At 40.8% G+C, this 21,187-nt stretch overlaps 1 protein-coding gene across 1 annotated transcript; it reads left to right on the top strand.

Annotated features, from left to right (window-relative positions):
- The first annotated feature begins 18,823 nt into the window (after positions 1-18,823).
- On the top strand, positions 18,824-19,898 carry LOC103331233 (E3 ubiquitin-protein ligase SDIR1-like). Its single transcript, XM_089053095.1, has one exon. It carries the CDS (start codon positions 19,008-19,010, stop codon positions 19,722-19,724), a length of 717 nt encoding a protein of 238 aa, XP_088909221.1. The 5' UTR covers positions 18,824-19,007; the 3' UTR covers positions 19,725-19,898.
- The last annotated feature ends 1,289 nt before the right edge of the window (positions 19,899-21,187 follow it).

Genomic DNA, 21,187 nt, shown 5'->3' with positions numbered 1-21,187 from the left:
CTTTCTTTGACAGTATTTGTGTAGTGATGGGATGTGTTTCAATGGTTTTGCGGTTGGGTGATTGGTTGGATCTATTTTGATACCCATAGTACGTTTTTGACTATGTACGAAGAATTATGATGCTTTTTTTAGATCATATGAGGATTTCTTTGATAGTACTTACGTAGTGATAAGATGTTTTTTTTAAGGGTTTTGTGGTTGGGGTTTAGGTTGGTTTGTTTCGTATAAGTTGTTTGACTCTTCTATTTAGTCAATAGCATGGGTGGTACTCTTTCCTACACTTAAATTTTGTTTCTCTAGGAAGGTTTTAACGAGACCTCCGTTAATATGCTAGTTCTTACTATGTGATGTTCCTTTCGGTTGAATGAAATACCATATTTTCTCAATCGAAAAAAAAATAAATAAATAAAGAAGCAAGAGCAGTATAAAATGAGCAGTAGAATAAATTATTTTTCATATTAAAGAAACGACTACATATATAATATATTGTTTATTAAATACATAGCTTTCTCCACAGGCAACGTCGCTAACAATTCGGCCAACGAGTCATCCATCATCGACCCACGCTATTGGTGCCCAAACCTCTTCGACCAAAAACAACGTTAATTTTTGTTAAACTAATAAAATACTTATCGAAAAGGAAACAATTGATTTGGAAACCAGCCAAGCTTATATATCACTTAATTACTATACTACCCCTCATGTCTTTGTTGGCTCGCACGGAATCATACTTTCATCACAAATCCTAATTTAATTTGGAGACCACCAAGCTTTCTATATAAACGTCAAATGCCAGTAACATTTCATACCGTATACTCACTCTCTACTTCTGCTACAGTTCTACACCATACTCAAACCCTGATTTCTTGCTTGTCAATTTTCGTCTCGATCGAATTTGCAAGTTGATGGATCAACCGACAGGGATTCCTAGCAATTGATTTGAAAACCAGCCAAGCTTATATATATATATATATAATGCTAGTTTTTACAACCAAAACACAAAGTTGTTAGTTTCCAAAAAGTGCTCGATTGATCACTGTGAATCAAGAAGTGTGCGTATAGAAGATGACCATGTCGATTGAAGTTTTGGAAAGGGTGGTGGGTGTGTTTACCAAAATAAGAATTAGTTAGCATAGCTTCTAGAATTGGTTAACTATCTGTTATTAACTAAGCCACGTGGGTTTATCATGTGTAGCTCACAGCTGTAACAGCTGTAATATACATGTGAGTTAGTTACAGAGCTTACTTAGAGATTAAGCACAGCTCTGCTGTATATAAAGCCTGAGTGGCTACATATCTCTGTAATCTTCTTCTTAATAACATTTTTCTGAGTTTACTCCTTTGGTTTTCTCTCAAGTATTATTCTGTTCTTCTCTCTATTTTCTATACTGTTAGCATGGTATCAGCGCCCTTGGTGGCTCACGCCTTCTCGATCTTCCTGAGTTCTCTGTCTTCCGCCTTCTTGCTCTGGTCTTCTTCTTCCTCTTCTCCACTTCTAATCTCTGCCAAACTTAATTTCTAATCTTCTTCTTCGTTTTTTCCCCAATTCTACCCTCTGCAAACCCTAATTTTCTTCAATTGCAAATCTGCAAAACCTTTCGTTTTTGTCTCTTCCTCAAACTTTCAGCTATGGCTTCTTCTCTCAAGGTTGATGGTCTCCTTGGATTGATTACGATTCGCCTCAATGATGATAACTTCATGAAGTGGCGGTATCAAATTGAATCAGTTCTTGAAGGACATGAGCTCTTTGGTCACTTCGATGGCTCCGTTGTTCCTCCTCCCAAATTTGCCTTTGTAGATGAAGAAGTAGCCACTTCTGAGGTTACGGCTGCCTACAAGAACTGGCTTAAGCTTGTGTTTGCCCGTTTTGCGTTTACTCCTGTGATGGAAGGGCAAAGTTCCCCACTGCCTTGAGAACCATAGACTGGTCAACAAGTCAGCTTTCTTTGGTGTGCGAGCGTGCCACTGCTAGTAATAAAAATTCTAGCAGACTTAGTTTGGAATGGATAACTTGCGCCCCAAGTTACTGATTTCTGCAAACAAACGATTGTGAATTTGGGTGAGGAATATCTCCCAAGTAAGTTCTTTTCTTGCCTCTGGTGAGGACTTTAACAATTTATCTCATATAAAGAGGTTGTTACGGCGAATGGTTGATGGAATTTAAATTTTTAAGCGCCTTTTACAAAACTATAACAATAAATACTTATGTTAGAGAGATGAAGATCTGATTGGAACTCCATTTACATCGAGATGGAAGGTTACATTACAGGGGAAAATGTCCGGCTGGAAGACAGCTTTGGTGGACCGTTGACAACCTTGATTGCTAAGCTTCAACTATAAATCGATACCAAAGGTTGATTCTGGCGAGCTTCAATGTACCTTAAGCTTTTGTGAAGCTTAGTGCGAATGCGGCTTCTTGATCTGTAAGGCGTGGCTGTTCTCGAGGACTTGAGTGGGCTAGAGACTGCACTGTAAAATTTGTTGAGGTTTTCATGTTTGGGAAAAGCTCAAGCTCTACCTGTCTTGGTTTTTTGCTAAACCAAATTTGTAACGAGAGAAATCTCGTTTTGAATGACTTATTTTCTAAGTCTGAACCTTGGGAATTCTAATCTAAAGCTGGTTTTCACTTGGAATTCAAGTGGGCTTGTTGGTTGATTTTTGTTGTCTGTGTGTGTGGCTCAATGAGCTTTGGTTGCTTCGGTGTTTTGAAGGTTTTTTGAGATCAAGTGATCATTTTGAGTTTTTGTTTTTGATTGATTTTTTGGTTGTTTGGGTGTCCTTTCCCCTGTTCACTCCTTCTTGTATTTATAGTAAACTGTTTCTTCTCTGGAGTAGGGTGATTGTGTTTATTTATTGGGCGGCAAAGATATTTCCCCCCTTTTCCTCTTCTTCTTCAGTTTTGGCAGATAGGCTCTCAGATAGGCAATCACTTCCCTGATTTTCTTGAAAAGGAACCTAATCTCTCTCCTAATTTCAACTGCCCCTTGTGATATTTTACCCGTGATGGTTAGGTTGATTCCTTTTCTGGACAGCTCCCTGCTTTCCTGCTTATCCCTCTCTGAGATTGTAACTTGCTTATCTTCTTGGGAGAATTACCTTCTCTGTAAAGACAGAAGAAAAAATCTCTGAATATACATATATAAGAGGGATTTGATCTTCAGTTTTTTTAGAATCAACTTGATGTCATGAACCCTTCAATCACTTCTTCTATGACAGTCGCCATTGCTGATTTTTATTTATCCCAGAGATGTCACGTGGGATTGTTCCTATTCATGGGCTCCCTCTTCCTATTATATTGGGCCTGTGAGGCCCAAATCAGCCTTGTTTGCTCTGATGAGCCTTGGGCTGGTATTACGATTTTTTGGGCTTCCATCTTTTATTTGGGGTGTGTCAATTTTGGCCCAAGCTTGACAAAGCGCTTCTCGATCTCCTAATTGCAACTTTGTCGATGGCGCGATCGAGTGCGTTATCGGAAGCAAAACCGCTCGTGATGCTTGGCTCAGTCTTATCGATCGATATACTCTCTCGAGCTCGTCTCAATTTTCTCAAAGCAGAGCTTGATTTGCCGAAAGGCGATTCCATTGAAAAGTTTCGCCGTCTTAAGCATGTGCGTGATCGGCTTGCACTTGCTGGTGTGTCCATTTACGATGACGACCTTATGATTTCAGACTTGAACGCAGTTTACCTTCCGATTATGATATGATTGAACTGTGCTTGTTGCTTGTGAGACACCTATTTCTCTCAAGGATTTTCGTCGCAGCTCCTTGTTCTTTGAGCAGGCTCTTTGAGTCACGTCCTTCCTCTCTTATTTCTCCTATGACGGCAATGATTGGCCATAGTTCATCGATGCCTCCAACTCCAGGGGCTGGTATTCTTCCTACACCGCCTTCTTTTTTACTCCCTCCGGTTTTGGGCTACCTCTTCTCCAGCCTATGGGCCTTCTTCTCAGAATTTTGGTCGTGGGAGGTTTCCTAATCATCGTCCTACCAATCGTGGTGGTTATTTTGCTCCGAGGCCATCTGGTGGTTTTCCTAGGTCTGGTATCACACCTGAGTGTCAAATCTGCTCTAAGCGTGGTCATACTGCTGTGAATTGCTTTTATCGCAACCCTTCCTCTACATCATCTCCTTCCTCCTCTGTGGTGAAGTGCCAGATTTGTGGCAAACGTGGCCATGGTGCTCTTGATTATTATCATCACTCGAATTATGTCTATCAAGGCTCTCCTCCACCACCTACTCTCAATGCTATGACTGCTCAAGTCTCATATGCTCCTGAGACTCTGTGGATTGCAGACAGTGGTGCTAGCCATCATATGGTGTCAAATGTCAATACTTTGGAGTCAGCTCAGCCTTGTGCTTCGAGAATAGAGTAATTGGCAATGGGGAAGGTTTGCCTGTTGCTCATATTGGTCATGCCTCCGTTTCTAGTTCCTCTTCTGTTTTACACATGTCTAATATGTTCCATGTCCCTAAACTCACTGCTAATTTGATGTCTGTGCATCAGCTTTGTAAGGAGAACAATTGCTCTATGATATTTGATCAGTTTGGGTTTTCTACACAGGACAAGGTCACCAAACAGGTGCTGCTCACAGGGAGGAGTCATAGTGGCCTCTATCTGATTCCTGGTGTGGCTGCTTTCTCCTTACCTCCTAATAAAGCTGCTCCTCATGAAGTGGCTTATCTTGGACAACAGGTCAAGTTCTCCTTGTGGCACAGTAGGTTAGGACATCCTACTAATGAAGTGGTTCATAGTATGCTTAAGTCTGCTAGCTTACCTCACATAGTCGATTCTCACCCTCACATTTGCCAATATTGTTTGAGTGGCAAAATGCATAGTTTACCATTTCCTACTCATCATAATAAAGCTGTAAGTCCCTTTCATCGGATTCATAGCGATGTATGGGGACCATCCCCTTGTAAATCTTTTCAAGGATATCGATACATTGTTACTTTCATTTATGAGTTCACTGGTTTCTCTTGGATCTATCCAATGTTTGCAAAATCAGAGGTGTTCTCTCACTTTCTGAAGTTTTATGCTTTTGTGGTGAATCAATTCTCAGCAGTTATTAAGTACTTTCAGAGTGATGGGGGTGGTGAATATGTTAGCAATCGATTTCATGAGTTTCTCAGTTCCAAAGGCATTGTGCATCAGTTTTCTTGTCCTTACAAACCTCAACAAAATGGTTTAGCCGAAAGGAAGAATAGACATCTGGTTGAGACTGCAATTACCTTATTGTCAGAGGCTTCTCTTCCTCAACACTTTTGGTTTCATGCTATATCTCACTCTATATATCTTATCAATCGCATGCCTAGCAAAGTTCTTGATCACAAGTCTCCTTATTTTCGGTTATTTCATCAACACCCAGATATTCAACATTTACGGATTTTTGGTACTGCTGTGTATCCCTGTCTCAGATCCATCAATCAAAACAAGCTTCAGGCTCGAACTACATTATGTGTTTTCCTAGGCTACCTCATGGGATATAAAGGCATTCTTTGTTTCAATATGTCTACTGCCAAGTTGCTTGTGTCTCGGGATGTTGTTCATGATGAAGGCATGTTTCCTTTTAAACAAGGCGTCCCTGTTTTAGGCTCATCTTCATCTTCGGTTGCATCAACCTCTAGTGCACCCATCTCTGTTGTTTTACCTATACTGTCTCATGCAGATGTTCCTCCTCCGTTATCTGATCCTCCAGCCATTCCTCCTATTCCTATTGCCTCTGTGTCTTCTCCCTTAGGCCCAAGAACATCACACTTCTCTTCTCCATCTGTTGTTCATGATCAAGAGCCAATTTCCACTGTTCTGCCAGCTCTTACTCATCAACAATTGGATGTGTTGTTTCCTAGTCTTGATTCCTCTAGTGCTTCAGATATCTCTCCTACTAATCACCATTCTATGCAAACCAGATCAAAGTCTGGTGTCACTAAAAGAAAAGATTTTACAGATTATGAGTGTTATCACACTAGTTTACTTGCTCTGCCTGAATTGGATGAACCATCTAGTTATAGAGTTGCTCGGTATTCTCCTGAGTGGGTCACTGCTATGCAAGAGGAAATCTCAGCTTTAAATACCCAGGGTACTTGGACACTGGTTCCTCCTCCTTCTGGTGTGAATATAGTTGGTAGCAAGTGGATTTACAAGGTGAAAAGAAATTCGGATGGAAATGTGTCTAGGTACAAAGCTCGGCTAGTGGCTCAAGGCTTTAGTCAAACTCAGGGATTCGATTATTCAGAAACCTTCAGCCCTGTTGTTAGACACACGACTGTACGGCTTATTCTTAGTTTAGCTGCTATGCATGGTTGGCAATTAAGACAATTGGATGTAAAGAACGCATTTTTACATGGAGATCTTGAGGAAGAAGTCTATATGAAGCAACCTTAAGGTTTCGAGGATTCCACCCATCCTCAATATGTTTGCAAGTTACGAAAATCTCTTTATGGCTTAAAGCAAGCCCCTAGGGCATGGAATGCCAAATTCACAGGATACCTACCTGCCATTGGTTTCAAAGCTTCTCAGTCTAATCCCAGCCTGTTTGTTAAGAAAGAAGGTTCTGAAATAGTTATTCTTTTGTTATACGTGGATGATATTATCCTTACGGGTTCCAGTACAAGTCTTGTTCAAACTACAATTGAGGAGTTAAGTTCTGTATTTGAAATGAAAGACATGGGGCAGTTAACATATTTCTTGGGCTTACAAATCTCTTATCTGAGTACAGGTTCAATTTTTGTTAGTCAGCAAAAGTATGCAAAGGAGCTACTCACAAAGGCTGGTATGACAACTTGTAAAGCTTGTTCCACACCTTGTAAGCCTTATACACAAGTTCTTCAGGCTGAAGGTGAACCATTGAACGATCCATCTTTATATCGTAGCATTGTTGGCGCTCTTCAGTATCTGACTTTTACAAGGCGGACTTAGCATATTCTGTGAATCTGTTTGCCAATATATGACAAATCCTTCTGAGACTCATTTCTTGTTGGTTAAACGCATCTTGAGGTATATACAAGGTACTATGGCGTATGGTATTACCTTCTCTCCTGGTGATATGCACCTTCATGCTTACAGTGATGCAGACTGGGCGGAGATCCATCTACTCGCAGATCTACAACAGGCTTTGTAGTTTTCATTGGTTCAAATCCAGTGTCTTGGCAATCTAAGAAGCACGGGTCAGTTTCCGGAGCTCTACGGAAGCCGAGTATAGGGCTCTTGCCAATACAGCTGCTGATATTGCTTGGGTTCGACAAGTCTTGGCTGATTTACATGAGTATCTTCCTGAGCCTCCATTACTATTCTGTGACAACCTTTCTGCCTTAGCTCTCAGTTCAAATCCTGTGCAACATTCTCGGATAAAACATTTGGATATAGACTTTCATTTTATTAGAGAACGAGTTCAACGTAGGGATATCATGGTGCAGTACATTCCTACTGAAGAGCAAATTGCAGACGTCTTTACCAAGGGTTTACATGGTCCTGTGTTTGTTAAACATTGTATCAATCTCGACTGGGTATCCCAACTGAGATTGAGGGGGGATGTTTACCAAAATAAGAATTAGTTAGCTTAGCTTCTAGAATTGGTTAGCTATCTGTTATTAACTAAGCCACGTGGGTTTATCACGTGTAGCTCACAGCTGTAATTGTAATATACATGTGAGTTAGTTACAGAGCTTACTTAGAGATTAAGCACAGCTCTGCTGTATATAAAGCTTGAGTGGCTACATATCTCTGTAATTTTCTTCTTAATAACATTTTTCTGAGTTTACTCCTCTGGTTTTCTCTCAAGTATTATTCTGTTCTTCTCTCTATTTTCTATCACATTGTTGGTGACCCTCGTTTCAGACTTACTACTGAGCTTGAAGCCGTAATTGAACCCTAAACCGAGCTGCGATCCACCAAGTTCCTTCTGAACATGGAGGCTAGGGTTACATGCCTTCACCCCTGCTGGGATTTTGAGTTTGAGGACTTGTACAAGGACAACCACATTGACCATAAAAATTGCACCACCCTCGTCAGCGTTAAGAACGAAAAGCTCAAGATCGACCCCTTCGAGGTGGCAACGCCTCGACGAGGATTTGAGGACTGCCATATCCGGCAAGCTATCTTTTCTAAGCGTGCCAGCCGCGATTCGTCAGTGGATGACAGATAAAATAATGAACGATGCCTCTTTCTATTTGTTGGTTACCAGCGGTGGTACCGGGCATAAGGTTTTGAATCTTTCGGTGTTCATCAATGTTCATGTTGTTGACACTCGTGTGGAACGATGACATGGGGGAGGCCAGATTAGAATTCATGCCGTGGTCGAAAAAATTGTGGGTTGAGAATAAGTTGGAGAGAGTGAGAGAAGTACAAGTTTCGACTGTGTGTTCGATTTGTATGGAGGAGATTGTGGTTGGTTCGGAAGGGACTTGTATGCCATGTTCTCATCTTTTTCATGGAGCTTGCATTCTCAAGTGGCTGGACAAAAGCAGGTCTTGTCCATTGTGTCGATTTTCCATGCCTACTTTGATGCATGAAGAGAGAGGTGTGAAGAGATGATGGACGAAGTTTTTAGATATGATGCAAGCAAGCATGTAGCTCAAATTTTGTATTTTTTTTTAAAAATATTGTAGCCAAGCCAATGAAGGTGAATTTAATTTTTTGGTGAGATATTGATTAATCTGATTCTTGCAATTTCAATATAATGTACTTTTGATTAAAATAACTCTTTAACTTTCTTGTATTCTTCAATATAATCTGATTCTTGCAATTTCAATATAATGTACTTTTGAGATTCTATGAGTGACACACAAAATACACATGTTACATATAACTCAAGAAGAGGAAAAGATCCACAGAAGAAAGCACATGTCATAATATGAGAAGCTACACCATCCAAATCAAGAAAAAAAGAAGAGGAGATATTTAGTTATATACTCATTCTTAGTACTAATGATATTTATCGAACCTACACCATTTAATCTCTATAAACAAACCCAAAAAATGACAGTTGGTCCTATTAAATTTAATTTTGATTATTAAATTATTTTGATGCCCTATTGAATGTTTTGGATTTTTTTAAAGAGGTTTTGGGGTTGTTTGCCCGTTCTTGGTTTACTCCTATGATGGAAGGGCAAAGTTCCTCACTGCCTTGAGAACCATAAACTGGTCAACAAGTCAGCTTTCTTTTGGTGTGCGAGCGTGCCACTGCTAGTAATAAAAATTCTAGCAGACTTAGTCTGGAATGGATAACTTGTGCCCCAAGTTACTGATTTCTTAAACAAACGATTGTGAATTTGGGTGAGGAATATCTCCCAAGTAAGTTCTTTTCTTGCCTCAGACTGGTGAGGACTTTAACAATTTATCTCAGTATAAAGAGGTTGTTTTGGCCAAAAGGGTTGATGAAATTTAAGCTGTTTTTAGGCGGAACTGCCTTTTACAAAACTATAAAAATAGATGTCAATGCTAAAAAGATAAAAAGATAGCTGGATCTCCATTTACTGCTGGATGGAAGGCTCTGTTTTGGGCTGGGAATGTCTGGGATTTGGACCGTTGACAACTCTGATTGCCCGATTTTCAACTACAAATCGATACCAAAGGTTGATTCTGGCAGAGTTTTAATGTACCTTAAGCTTTTGTGAAGCTTCGAGTGGGCGAATGCGCGCTTCTTGATCTGAAAGGGCGGTGGTTGTTCTTGAGAACGTCGGTGAGTTAGAGACTGCACTGTGAAATTTGTTGAGGTTTTCCATTTTTGGAGAGAACTCAAGCTCTACATATCTTGGTTTCTGCTGAACCAAATTTGTAACGAGAAAAATCTCGTTCTGAATGACTTATTTCTTAAGTCTGAGCCTTGGGAATTCTGATTTGAAGCTGGTTTTACTTGAAATTCAAGTGGGCTTGTTGGTTGATTTTGAGTTGTCCATTTGGCTGATGGTTTCCTTGTGTAGGATTTTGTTTGATTGGATGATGAATTTTTGTTGTGTGTTACCCTGTTCACTCCTTCTTGTATTTATAGTAAACTGTTTCTTCTCTGGAGTAGGGTGATTGTGTTTATTTATTGGGCGGCAAAGATATCTCCCCCCTTTTTCTCTTCTTTAATGGAAGGAAAGAAAATAGGATTTCTTCAGTTTTGGCAGATAGGCTCTCAAATAGGCAATCACTTCCCTGATTTTCTTGAAAAGGAACCTAATCTCTTTCCCAATTTCAACTGCCCCTTGTGATATTTTACCCGTGATGGTTAGTTTGATTCCTTTTCTGGACAGCTCCTGCTTTCCTGCTTATCCCTCTCTGAGATTGTAACTTGCTTATCTCCTTGGGAGAATTACCTTCTCTGAAAAGACAGAAGAAAAATCTCTGAATATATATATATATATGTATGTAAGAGGGATTTGATCTTCATTTTTTTCAGAATCAACTTGATGTCATGAACCCTTCAATCACTTCTTCTATGACAGTCGCCATTGCTGACTTTTCTTTATCCCAGAGATGTCACGTGGGATTGTTCCTATTTCTGGGCTCCCTCTTCCTATTATTTTGGGCCTGTGAGGCCCTAGATTAGCCTTGTTTGCTCTGATGAGCCTTGGGCTGGTCTCTTACAGGTTTTTTGGGCTTCCATCTTTCTTTGATTTTTGCGGCTTTATTACGGGCCTAATTTTATTGGGGTGTGTCAATTTTGGCCCAAACAATGCCCCCTTAAGTCTGAATCATTTTGGAGCGGTTTCAGGACTTAAATGACATGGCCATTAAATTGGCGCGTGGTAAATTCCTCGTTACCTCACGTCGCCACTCTTCCCACTAAGCTAGTGCCCGTCTGAAGCGATTTTGATTACTAGCTTTTTATTAGCTAGTCAATATCGGTGACGTCTTGTCTTCTCCACGTCGATGTCTTCTCTTTCCCACGTTTTCAGTGCAGGTGAATTTGGAGATACCCGGCTGATGGGGCCTTAAATTTGGAATTTGGAGATACAGGCTGGGGCCTTGAGATACAGGCCGGGACGCTGGGCCGGATGGACCGTTGACAACCTTGGGAATCTGGTACAATATTAGCTAGCCAATTAGCATAGATGGCGGACTGATGAATCCTGCTTTGAGCAGCCTTTCTATTTCTTCTTTGACTTTTAGTTCTGTGTCCATGGACATCCTTCTTCTGGCCTGTTTGACCGGAAGGTATCCCTCTTTGATTGGCAGCTTGTGTTCTACCAATTCCCTGTCTAATCCTGGCATCTCGTGATAATGCCAAGCAAAACAATCTTTGAACTCTTGTAGAAGTGCAACGAGTTCATTCTTAAGTGGCTCTTTCAATAGTGCGCTGATAAAGGTAGGCCTTGGATCCTCCCCTGTTCCTAAGTTTATTTCCTGCAAAGGATCTTCTACCTCTGGCAGAGAGTCATCCAGGCGGCTGGTGCAAAATCTAGCACTTCCTCCTGTAGTTCCTCTTCCTCCTGGCTTTCCGTGCTTTCATGAGTGAATTCTGCCATATTGATGGCTGGATTATGCGCAAAAAACTTTCTTTCCTTCCAGTATATCAACAATCTTTTTGTAATGGACCGGATTGTTGCAGCTCGATCCTTTTCTTGTTGATTGGGACTAGACATTAGTGCTATGGAAATTTAGAACAAAAGGTCTGTTCCAATCCTCCAAGGAATTGGTTAGACCTTCTTCAATGAGCCTCTGGGCCGTGACACCATGGGGGCGGCCGTTCTGGTTGACTCCAAAGAAGGTGAAAGGACCAAGGTCATCATGATAATACCTTGCCTCACAACACATGGCAGAAGGTAGAAATGGCCGTGGATCGGCCTCTATTATCTCCATGTAGCCTTCTTCATTCCATAAAGCTAACTGTTGATGAAGAGTGGAAGGAACACATAGACTCTGGTGAATCCAGTCTCTGCCAAGCAATGCATTGTAAGTGGTAGAGGTAGTATCTACCACAAAGAATGCAACCTTCAGCTTCTTGCTTCCTACTAAAACATCCACATCTAGGATCCCAAGGGTTTTGGTGATGCCTCCTGCGAAATTGGTGACGGTCAGGCGGGTTGGAATTAAATCCTTTTCTGTTCTCCCATTTTGCTCGATTCTGTGAGGCGAGAAGGTTGATAGCTGCACCTCCATCTACCATAGTTTTGGGAATAGGAACACCCCCAAAGTTTGCTGTTATAAATAAGGGTCTGAGGTGGTTTGCCATTTCTTTGGTTGGTTTGGAGAAGCAAAGCGATCTGTAGCCAACTTGTGGGTTGTTCATACATTGCAGGGATCTGTTTGTTGTTCGGCATTTCTTCCGCTTCGCCAACTTTGCATTCAAAACTTTCTTGGGAAAATACGTCTCTGTCAGTGCTCTTGTCCTTCTCTGCCCAGAACTTTTCTCGCGAATGAACACCATATTGATGCCTAGGTCGACGTAACAAGTCCTCCACTGCACCGAAGGCCTCGGTTTCCGCATCCAATTCTCCGTCATAATCCATCTGTTCTCCATCATACTCCTCCGTCCATTCTCCTAGTTCTTCATTTGAGGCGCATTCTGTCATCTGTAGATGGTTCATAATCCATTGCTCCTCTTCATATTCCTCAACCCAGTCTCATTGCCCTTCTCCTGGAATAGGATCGATTTTTCCTCTGGTCGGGGAGTTTTAAGTAGATTTTCAGGCGGAGGTAGAATGGATAGAAGGTTTCTTTGAAGATTCTGCTTTTTCAACTTCACGTGGTTGAGAGATTGCTTGTTACATGCAGGAAATATTTGCTCTTTCCCTTTTTGGCGAGATTGGTCTCTGAAGCACTGTGCGTTTTCGTTATTGAGGAATGTGCGATCTTGTCTCGAACCCTCCTCCTTTGGGTTCTTGTCAGCTCCATTGTTGGTCCGCCACTTTTCCCGAGAATACCACCGCCTTCAATGATGGCCGCCAAAGGTTTATCACTACAGGCACTCTTATTGATTTTTCTTCATTGGGCTGCTTAGTCATTCTTCTGCTGGATTGGACAGGCCTAGGGTAGTTTCTCTGTCGGCCTTATCCTGGGCGTGGTTCCAATCCGGTCAAAAACACTTGGAGTGGGCAGATCCTGTTTTCGGGATTACCTCCATTTCTCAGACCTCACACTTGCACTGCTGCAGAGCACTATTCCAAGCGAAATGGTTGCTTTTGGTCTTTCCATAGTCTCCTTTGAAACTATTCTGCTTCTACCGAGTCGGCCTCTATAGCTTTCTGTCCTTCTTTCGTTCGGCCAATTTAGGTTGACCATATTAACTTGTGGCGGGAAAAGGATCTATGGTGACGGATGGAGGTTTTTCGCTAGCTTGACCTTCTTCTGTTATCCCTTCCTGTATAACATCTCTGAAAACAACACAACTATTGGTAGAATGATTCCAAGAATTGTGCCATCTGCAATCTTCTGCCCTTGAGTTCTTCTGGTTTGGGCATTCTGTGAGGCGTCTTTATTGCTTTCTGTAGCAACATTTCATCAAACAAAGCATCTACTTTGGTCGATCGAAAGAATATACTTTGTTCTGCATGGGTTTGTTTGGAACGAACCCTCCTGTGAATGTGGCGGCTTTTGATCCCTTGGAGGCTTTGTAAGGGTTTTACAACTGATGGGATGCTTTAATTTTGCCATTTCCGCAACTGCAACCTCTCTCTCCTCCGATTCCTCTGCATCTTCTTCTGACTCCACCTCAATCATATGTATTGAGGAAGAAGGGGATTTATGTAATACGTGCCTTTGGAAGAGTTTCTCTTCTGCTTCCTCTCTGAGCAATTCCTCATCTTGGTGCTTTATCTGCCATTCTGCAGATCTCCAAACAACATCCCATCAAATCTTTTCCTCAGAGAAATTTTGAGGGCAGCCTGAGCCATTTGGATGAAGTGTCTTTCTTCGATGAGGATTCGGCACTTCATTTTGAGCTTCCTGAACCTGTTTATAAAGTCTTGGGCAGGTTCATCTTCACTCTGTTTGAGAGCGGCAAGGTCACTGATGGTGACTTCTGGTTGAATCCTGTAATAGTAGTCATGGAAGACGCTCTCCATTTGCTCCCAAGTCTGAATAGAATTTGCTGGCAGGTTAGTGTACCAAGTGAAAGCTTGTCCAGATAGAGAATTCCCAAAAAGTCTTAGCTTTAACAGTGGGTTATTCTCTATGGCTATGCATTGGGTGGAAAATCTGCCTACGTGCTCAACTGATGAAGCATGAGGATCCTCTCCGTTGAATAAAGTGAAGTTTGGTACTTTAAAACCTGGGGACAAGGGTATCTGATCGATGTAAGGTGAATATGGCTTCCTATAGGTGGGCCTTTCCCCCCTCCTGGCTTCAGGCTCCATCATTTCCCTGATCATCCTCTGCAATGCCCCACGTCATTTAGAGCATTAACGGGAGGGGTTTTGTTCTGTTACATTTGAGCAAATCGTGGTTACGCCTTATATGGTCTAGCGAACTTCTTCCATGTGCTCCTCCGGCTCTTCCAGTCTGGGTGGTTCCTCCGGTTTGCCCTCTGCTGTTTACATCGTTATTAGCATAAGGATAGTTTCCCCTCTGCCTCTCCTTCCTCTTGCGGTAGAGGAATGGATTGAGGTCCATCCTTACGGGCTGTAGGGTAATATTGCTTTGTCAGAATTTCCATAGGGAGATCTTGTGGGGCCGCTTCTGCGAGCAGTGAGGCTCTGGCCGATTCTGGGACTTGTCTGGCGCGAGCTTCGCCTTATTGGGGCGAGACGTTCTTGGACAGGAAAAATCACTTCCTGTGTCCGGCTGGATTTCTCCCGTTCAGTATCCGGCTACACTGCGGGACCACCTCTTGATATGGCCATGCCAATCACGGTGAGGACCATAGGGAAGGTCTAGTTCTTTGGACCACCTCATCGGGATTAGGAATTACAGCCATGGCGACCTCCGATCCTTCTGAATGCTTGTTGACTGCCATTGCATCATGGTGTCATATTATTTAGGTATCTTGGCTCCTTTGTGTTGTGACCTCTTGTCGTAACACGATTCTATGTCAGAGTTCATCCTTCCGACAGGCCGGTCTGGACCTCCTGCTCCTGTCTTTGCCATGTCTTGAATGGGCATCACTTTCTTCGATTCGATCCTTCCACGAGGGCCACTTGGTTTATTTCCATGTCGTGGTGTGGGTTCTGGCTAGAGCTTCCAGTATTCATGGAGTGGTAAAGAACTCAATGAGAAAATGTATACTGAGAAGTCCTACTAGGCGTGCCAAATTGTTTGCCCGTTCTTGGTTTACTCCTATGATGGAAAGGCAAAGTTCCCCACTGCCTTGAGAACCATAAACTGGTCAACAAGTCGACTTTCTTTTGGTGTGCGGCGTGCCACTGCTAGTAATAAAAATTCTAGCAGACTTAGTCTGGAATGGATAACTTGCGCCCCAAGTTACTGATTTCTTAAACAAACGATTGTGAATTTGGGTGAGGAATATCTCCCAAGTAAGTTCTTTTCTTGCCTCAGACTGGTGAGGACTTTAACAATTTATCTCAGTATAAAGAGGTTGTTCTAGCCAGAAGGGTTGATGAAATTTAAGCTTTTTTAGGCGGAACGCCTTTTACAAAACTATAAAAATAGATGTCAATACTAAAAAGATAAAAAGATAATTTGGATCTTCATTTACTGCTGGATGGGAGGCTCTGTTATGGGAATATCAAATTTGGACCGTTGACAACTCGATTGCCCGATTTTCAACTACAAATCGATACCAAAGGTTGATTGCGGAGGTTTAATGTACCTTAAGCTTTTGTGAAGCTTAGTGAAATGCGGCTTCTTGATCTGAAAGGGCGGTGGTGTTCTTGAGAACGTCGGTGAGCTAGAGACTGCACTGTGAAATTTGTTGAGGTTTTCCATTTTTGGAGAGAACTCAAGCTCTACCTATCTTGGTTTCTGCTGAACCAAATTTGTAACGAGAAAAATCTCGTTCTGAATGACTTATTTCTTAAGTCTGAGCCTTGGGAATTCTGATTTGAAGCTGGTTTTACTTGAAATTCAAGTGGGCTTGTTGGTTGATTTTGAGTTGTCCATTTGGCTGATGGTTTCCTTGTGTAGGATTTTGTTTGATTGGATGATGAATTTTTGTTGTGTGTTACCCTGTTCACTCCTTCTTGTATTTATAGTAAACTGTTTCTTCTCTGGAGTAGGGTGATTGTGTTTATTTATTGGGCGGCAAAGATATCTCCCCCCTTTTTCTCTTCTTTAATGGAAGGAAAGAAAATAGGATTTCTTCAGTTTTGGCAGATAGGCTCTCAAATAGGCAATCACTTCCCTGATTTTCTTGAAAAGGAACCTAATCTCTTTCCCAATTTCAACTGCCCCTTGTGATATTTTACCCGTGATGGTTAGTTTGATTCCTTTTCGGACAGCTCCACTGCTTTCCCTTATCCTCTCTCGAGATTGTAACTTGCTTATCTCCTTGGGAGAATTACCTTCTCTGAAAAGACAGAAGAAAAATCTCTGAATATATATATATGTATGTAAGAGGGATTTGATCTTGATTTTGAGAATCAACTTGATGTCATGAACCCTTCAATCACTTCTTCTATGATCGTCATTGCTGACTTTTCTTTATCCCAGAGATGTCACGTGGGATTGTTCCTATTTCTGGGCTCCCTCTTCCTATTATTTTGGGCCTGTGAGGCCCTAGATTAGCCTTGTTTGCTCAGATGAGCCTTGGTCTATTACAGTTTTGGGCTTCCATCTTTCTTTGATTTTTGCGGCTTTATTACAGGCCTAATTTTATTTGGGGTTTGTCAATTTTGGCCCAAACAGGGGTTGAATATGTTTTAAGAAATCGATGACAGTTTTGTAATTTATAAGAAGTTAGAAGCCTCTTTGTTATGTTGTAAATGGGCTTTGGGTGTGTTTCTAAAATCTATTTCATATGGAAATTTTTTAATATAATTTGGGTTATTATATTGGGTATAATAGTGAATCTCTCAAAAAAAAAAACAGAAGTCAAACTTCCAAATTAAGGAAGAAATCATCTTTGTTGGGTTCAAGCAGACAAACACCCAAAAACTCAAGTACTCAAGTTTTTGTTTTTCACAAGAAGCACAACAAACAGGTTCTAACACACCAAAGTTGAAGATCTTCCACGTGGCATTAAAGTCACTTTTGGTCCCTGTAGTTTGGCACTTCAACCACTTTTGACCATGTAGTTTCAATTTCGTTACTTTTGACCTTGTAGTTTCATATTTGGAGCAATTCAAGGACAATATTAAATTTTTGTCAATTTCTTTAACTGAACAATCACGTGCCTGTCACATGGAGGGGCAATATTGTTAGACCAAAATCCCACACTAAAATCTGGTCTCTACCTCTTCCCCAGAGCACAAAGATGGGCAACCCAAATCTTAAAATCCTCCCTCTTTCAAAGTAGCCACTTTCTCCTTCAATTGCTATAGTTGTTGAGTAGTGGTGGGTGTGAGGTAGAGAATGGTGGAGGGAGATGAGAAAGGAGGAATAGAAATTGGTTGTTTGGAAGATTGAATCTGTAGGGAGAGAGAAAGGGATGGAGGAAATGGAGTTTGGTTAGGTGTTGGGAATTTGAGATAGTGAAGGAGAGAGGATTTTGAGATTTGGGTTGCCCATTTTCACGCCCGAGAAAGAGGTAGAGACTAGCTTTTAGTGTGGGGTTTTAGTTTGACAATATTGCCCCTCCACGTGAGGGGCATGTGGTTGCTTCGTTAAAGAAATTGACAGAAATTTTATATTATCCTTGAATTGCTCCAAATATGAAATTACAGGGTCAAAAGTAGTTGAAGTGCCAAACTATAGGGACCAAAAGTGACTTTTGGCCATATTTTTTACTGTGATTTTCTAAAATGTAACCAAAATTTAAAAAGAGTGAATAATTCATATAATAATAAAAAAGAAATCTCACCTAAGTAATTACATAGAAACAGTTACTCCCTCTGCAGGTAGTGGCAGAGCCACCTAAGGACTGGGTGGGCCCAGGCCCTCTCGCAATTTTTTTAATTTCCTCATATTTTTACTTATATGTTTGCTTCTTGGAGTGAAAACTCTTCTTTATTTTTATTTTTTTCTCCTTCTCTTCCTCTTTTGTTTAATTTAAGCATTGTGAATTCTCCTTCCCCCCATTTTACATGTCTAAGTAGGGTATCTTAATATTAGGATTTATGAACATTTTTTGTATTTCTTCTCTCTGTTGAAGTATAAATTATTAAATTTTGAGTCTTTAATAGTGTAGATGATGAGATTAATATTCAAAAATATGAAATTCAGGACAATTATGATTGTAATAAATGGATCAATTATTAATCAAGTATGAAATGATATTATTAACTTATTAACCCTTGAGGACCCTTATTTGAATTATTTTAAAAATTTTGTGAAAGACCCCTCGTGAGGACCCTTATTTGAATTATTTTAAAAAATTTGTGAAAGGCCCCTTCTAATGTGAAATCCTAGCTCCGCGACTGATTGCAGGCACATCCCTCTTTTATGTTGCATATTCAGTTTTTATATTTTTATATATCTATATATTATCTAATAATGATTAAAAAAAATCATATGAATTATAATTTACAACCTTGGGTTTGAAAAAAAGGAAAAAAGAAAAAAGGAAAGAGAATCACAACCTTGGGTTTCGATAAAAAAAACATTACAACCTTGGTGGAATTAGGTGAGATGCCGAGTGGTGCGCCTGATGGGCCCGCAACAAATGTTTTGTTTGTGTTTTGTACCACGAGTAATAGCAAGGCAAAACGGAGATCCTGCCCAGAGTCAAAGAGTTGACTAGGCACACTCGATTTTCAATTAACTTTCTTCGTAAAATAAACAAATGTTTGTTCCATTATTGAATTACTATACTACCCTTTGACCAACGTCCCCTCATCAATCCTAATGCAACATGGAATCCTACTTCGATCACAATTCCTTATTTAAATTGGAGACCGCCTTAGCTCTCTGTATATAAACGTTACAAGACTTTCCAACAAGCCTCACAATTTGCTTCTGCTACAATTATTCTACACCATACTCAAACCCTAATTCCTGTCATCTTCAGTTCCTGCTTGTCGATTTTCGTCTCGATGGATCAACCGACGGAGAGGCGAAGCGAAGTCTCCTGCCGCTGCCGGTTATCTACATTAGCCGTGATTGAGCCCGAAACTGAGTTGCCATGTACCCAATTCTTGATCACTGTCGAGTCCACGACATTTACTTTTAATCACGCCTCGGATGAAGAAAACGACGCCGTTTCACCGCCCACTTCAGAATACTACTCGCACGAGCTCCAACTTGACCTACTGATGGACGAAAATGCGTCGAGGGCAACGCTCGCCGAGGCTCTGCTTTCCGAGCTGCATTGCCCGCCGGAGCTCTGCGCAGCCATGGTGGATAAGGTAGCAAACGGGGCCGTTGCGGAAGAGGCTAGTTCCCGCCCTTTCTCGGACTTCATGGTCGTTCACATCGAGGCGTGCATCGATGTTTTCGTCGAGCAGTTCGGGGGCTCCGAGGAGGAGGAGGCGGCCACCCCGAAATTCGTGCCGGCGAGCAGGGCGGCGATTTCGAAGTTGGAGACGGCGACGGTGGAAGAATCGTCGGTGTGCGCGGTTTGTCTGGAGGAGATGGCCGTTGGATCGGACTCCACGTGTATGCCGTGCTCGCATCTTTATCACCGGGGCTGCATTGTGGAGTGGCTGCAGAAGAGCAGGGTTTGCCCGATGTGTCGGTTTTCTCTGCCTGCCGATCTGTCGGGCCGCGGGTCGGGTCGGCAAACCGTCTCTTCTATTTTGTTGCCCGATTAGACAACGGACACCGAAGTGTTTGTTGAAATGCCTCTTGAGAGGATACGGCACCAAATGTCACTTGCCCGATTGATATTCTTTATTTCTTTATTATTATTTTTGGTCTGTGGATGGATGTAATTTGATGGTTCTTTATTTTTGTTATTAATGAATATGATTGTTCCTAATTTCCAATTAATTTGTTACTTTTTCCAACAACAAAAATTAATTTGTTACTTTCGGCTGATAGAATTGGATTTTGGGCACTGCTATTCGCACTAATGAAATTCAAGATTTAGGGCCGGCCCTTAATAAAAACTAATTGGGGAGTTTTATAATTTCCCCTTTAACACTCGCTAGTTATTATTATTATTATTATTCTTTATTTTAAAACTATAAAAAATATAAAACGGAATGGAATTAAATTGTTGAGCTAGCCTAAGTCTTAAACTTTTTTCACTTAAGAACTTGCCAATGGCAACCATGTCGAATCCTAATGAGATTTTTTTTCCTCCAATGTAACTAAGAAAAAAAAGAAGGTTTCATTTTTTTTTAAAAAGGGTTTACTTGATGGTCAGTTTGACTGAGTAGCCAAGGATGTAATAAACCATAAATTTAGGGTTGGTTTTGCAAGCTAGGTGGAGAGGATTTGAATGAAATTTCTACTAAGGTAGGTTCTAGATAAATCTCCTTAAACTTTAACAAGTGAAAAAATCAGCTAAAAAATGAATATGACAAGATGAGTCAACCTTCAAAATTTCCAGCACTCATGAAATACTTTGGCACACAAATTTTAGCAATTAAAAAAAAAAAAAATCAATTTTTAGTTTTTTTTTTCTTTAGAGGAATGAACATGCCATTGCCATAGAAAGTGACATATAAGTTCAATACAAATAATTTAGGCCCAAAAGAACTAAAAAACCCCCAAAACAAGCAGTCGTCGCCACTCGATCTTTGTGACAAGAAATTTGATAGTGCTTCAATCGTAGTTGAGGTGAGTGTGCTTGATCACTCTGATTCACTCAATGAATTCAAAGTGAGATACTATTGAAGACAAGTCGATTCAATTTTCAAGTACTAAAACGGCACATTGATTACAAAGATAAAATGAATTGAACCATTCGTGTAATATGCGTGCACACGAGTTCGACGAGTGAAACTCATGTAGATCTCTTATATAGTGGCCAAGGGCTAAATTATGATACTCATAAGAAGTACGTTACAATACTCCTATAATGGTGTCATCTAATTAATTAGCTCACCGATTCATCTTCTATTAAAGATCATCTTTAGAGACATATTCTACACTCTTGTTCTCGACTACAAATTAAATCTCCAATGATTGCGTACAACTCATCATTAATATCAATGGTGGAGTTTCCCATACATTTTTTTTTGGTTCAATTAAAGTTCATTCAAACCCCAAAAGGGGAAGGAAAAACAACGAATACATGAGCCAAAAAGGCCAAGAACATAGTACAACA

Source organism: Prunus mume, linkage group LG5 (genome assembly GCF_029339155.1).
Source record: "Prunus mume cultivar Tortuosa linkage group LG5, ASM2933915v1, whole genome shotgun sequence".
In the NCBI taxonomy this organism is placed as follows: Eukaryota; Viridiplantae; Streptophyta; class Magnoliopsida; order Rosales; family Rosaceae; genus Prunus; species Prunus mume.
The sequence above is the reverse complement of the archived record's forward strand: the minus strand, read 5'-3'. Positions and strand labels throughout refer to the sequence as shown.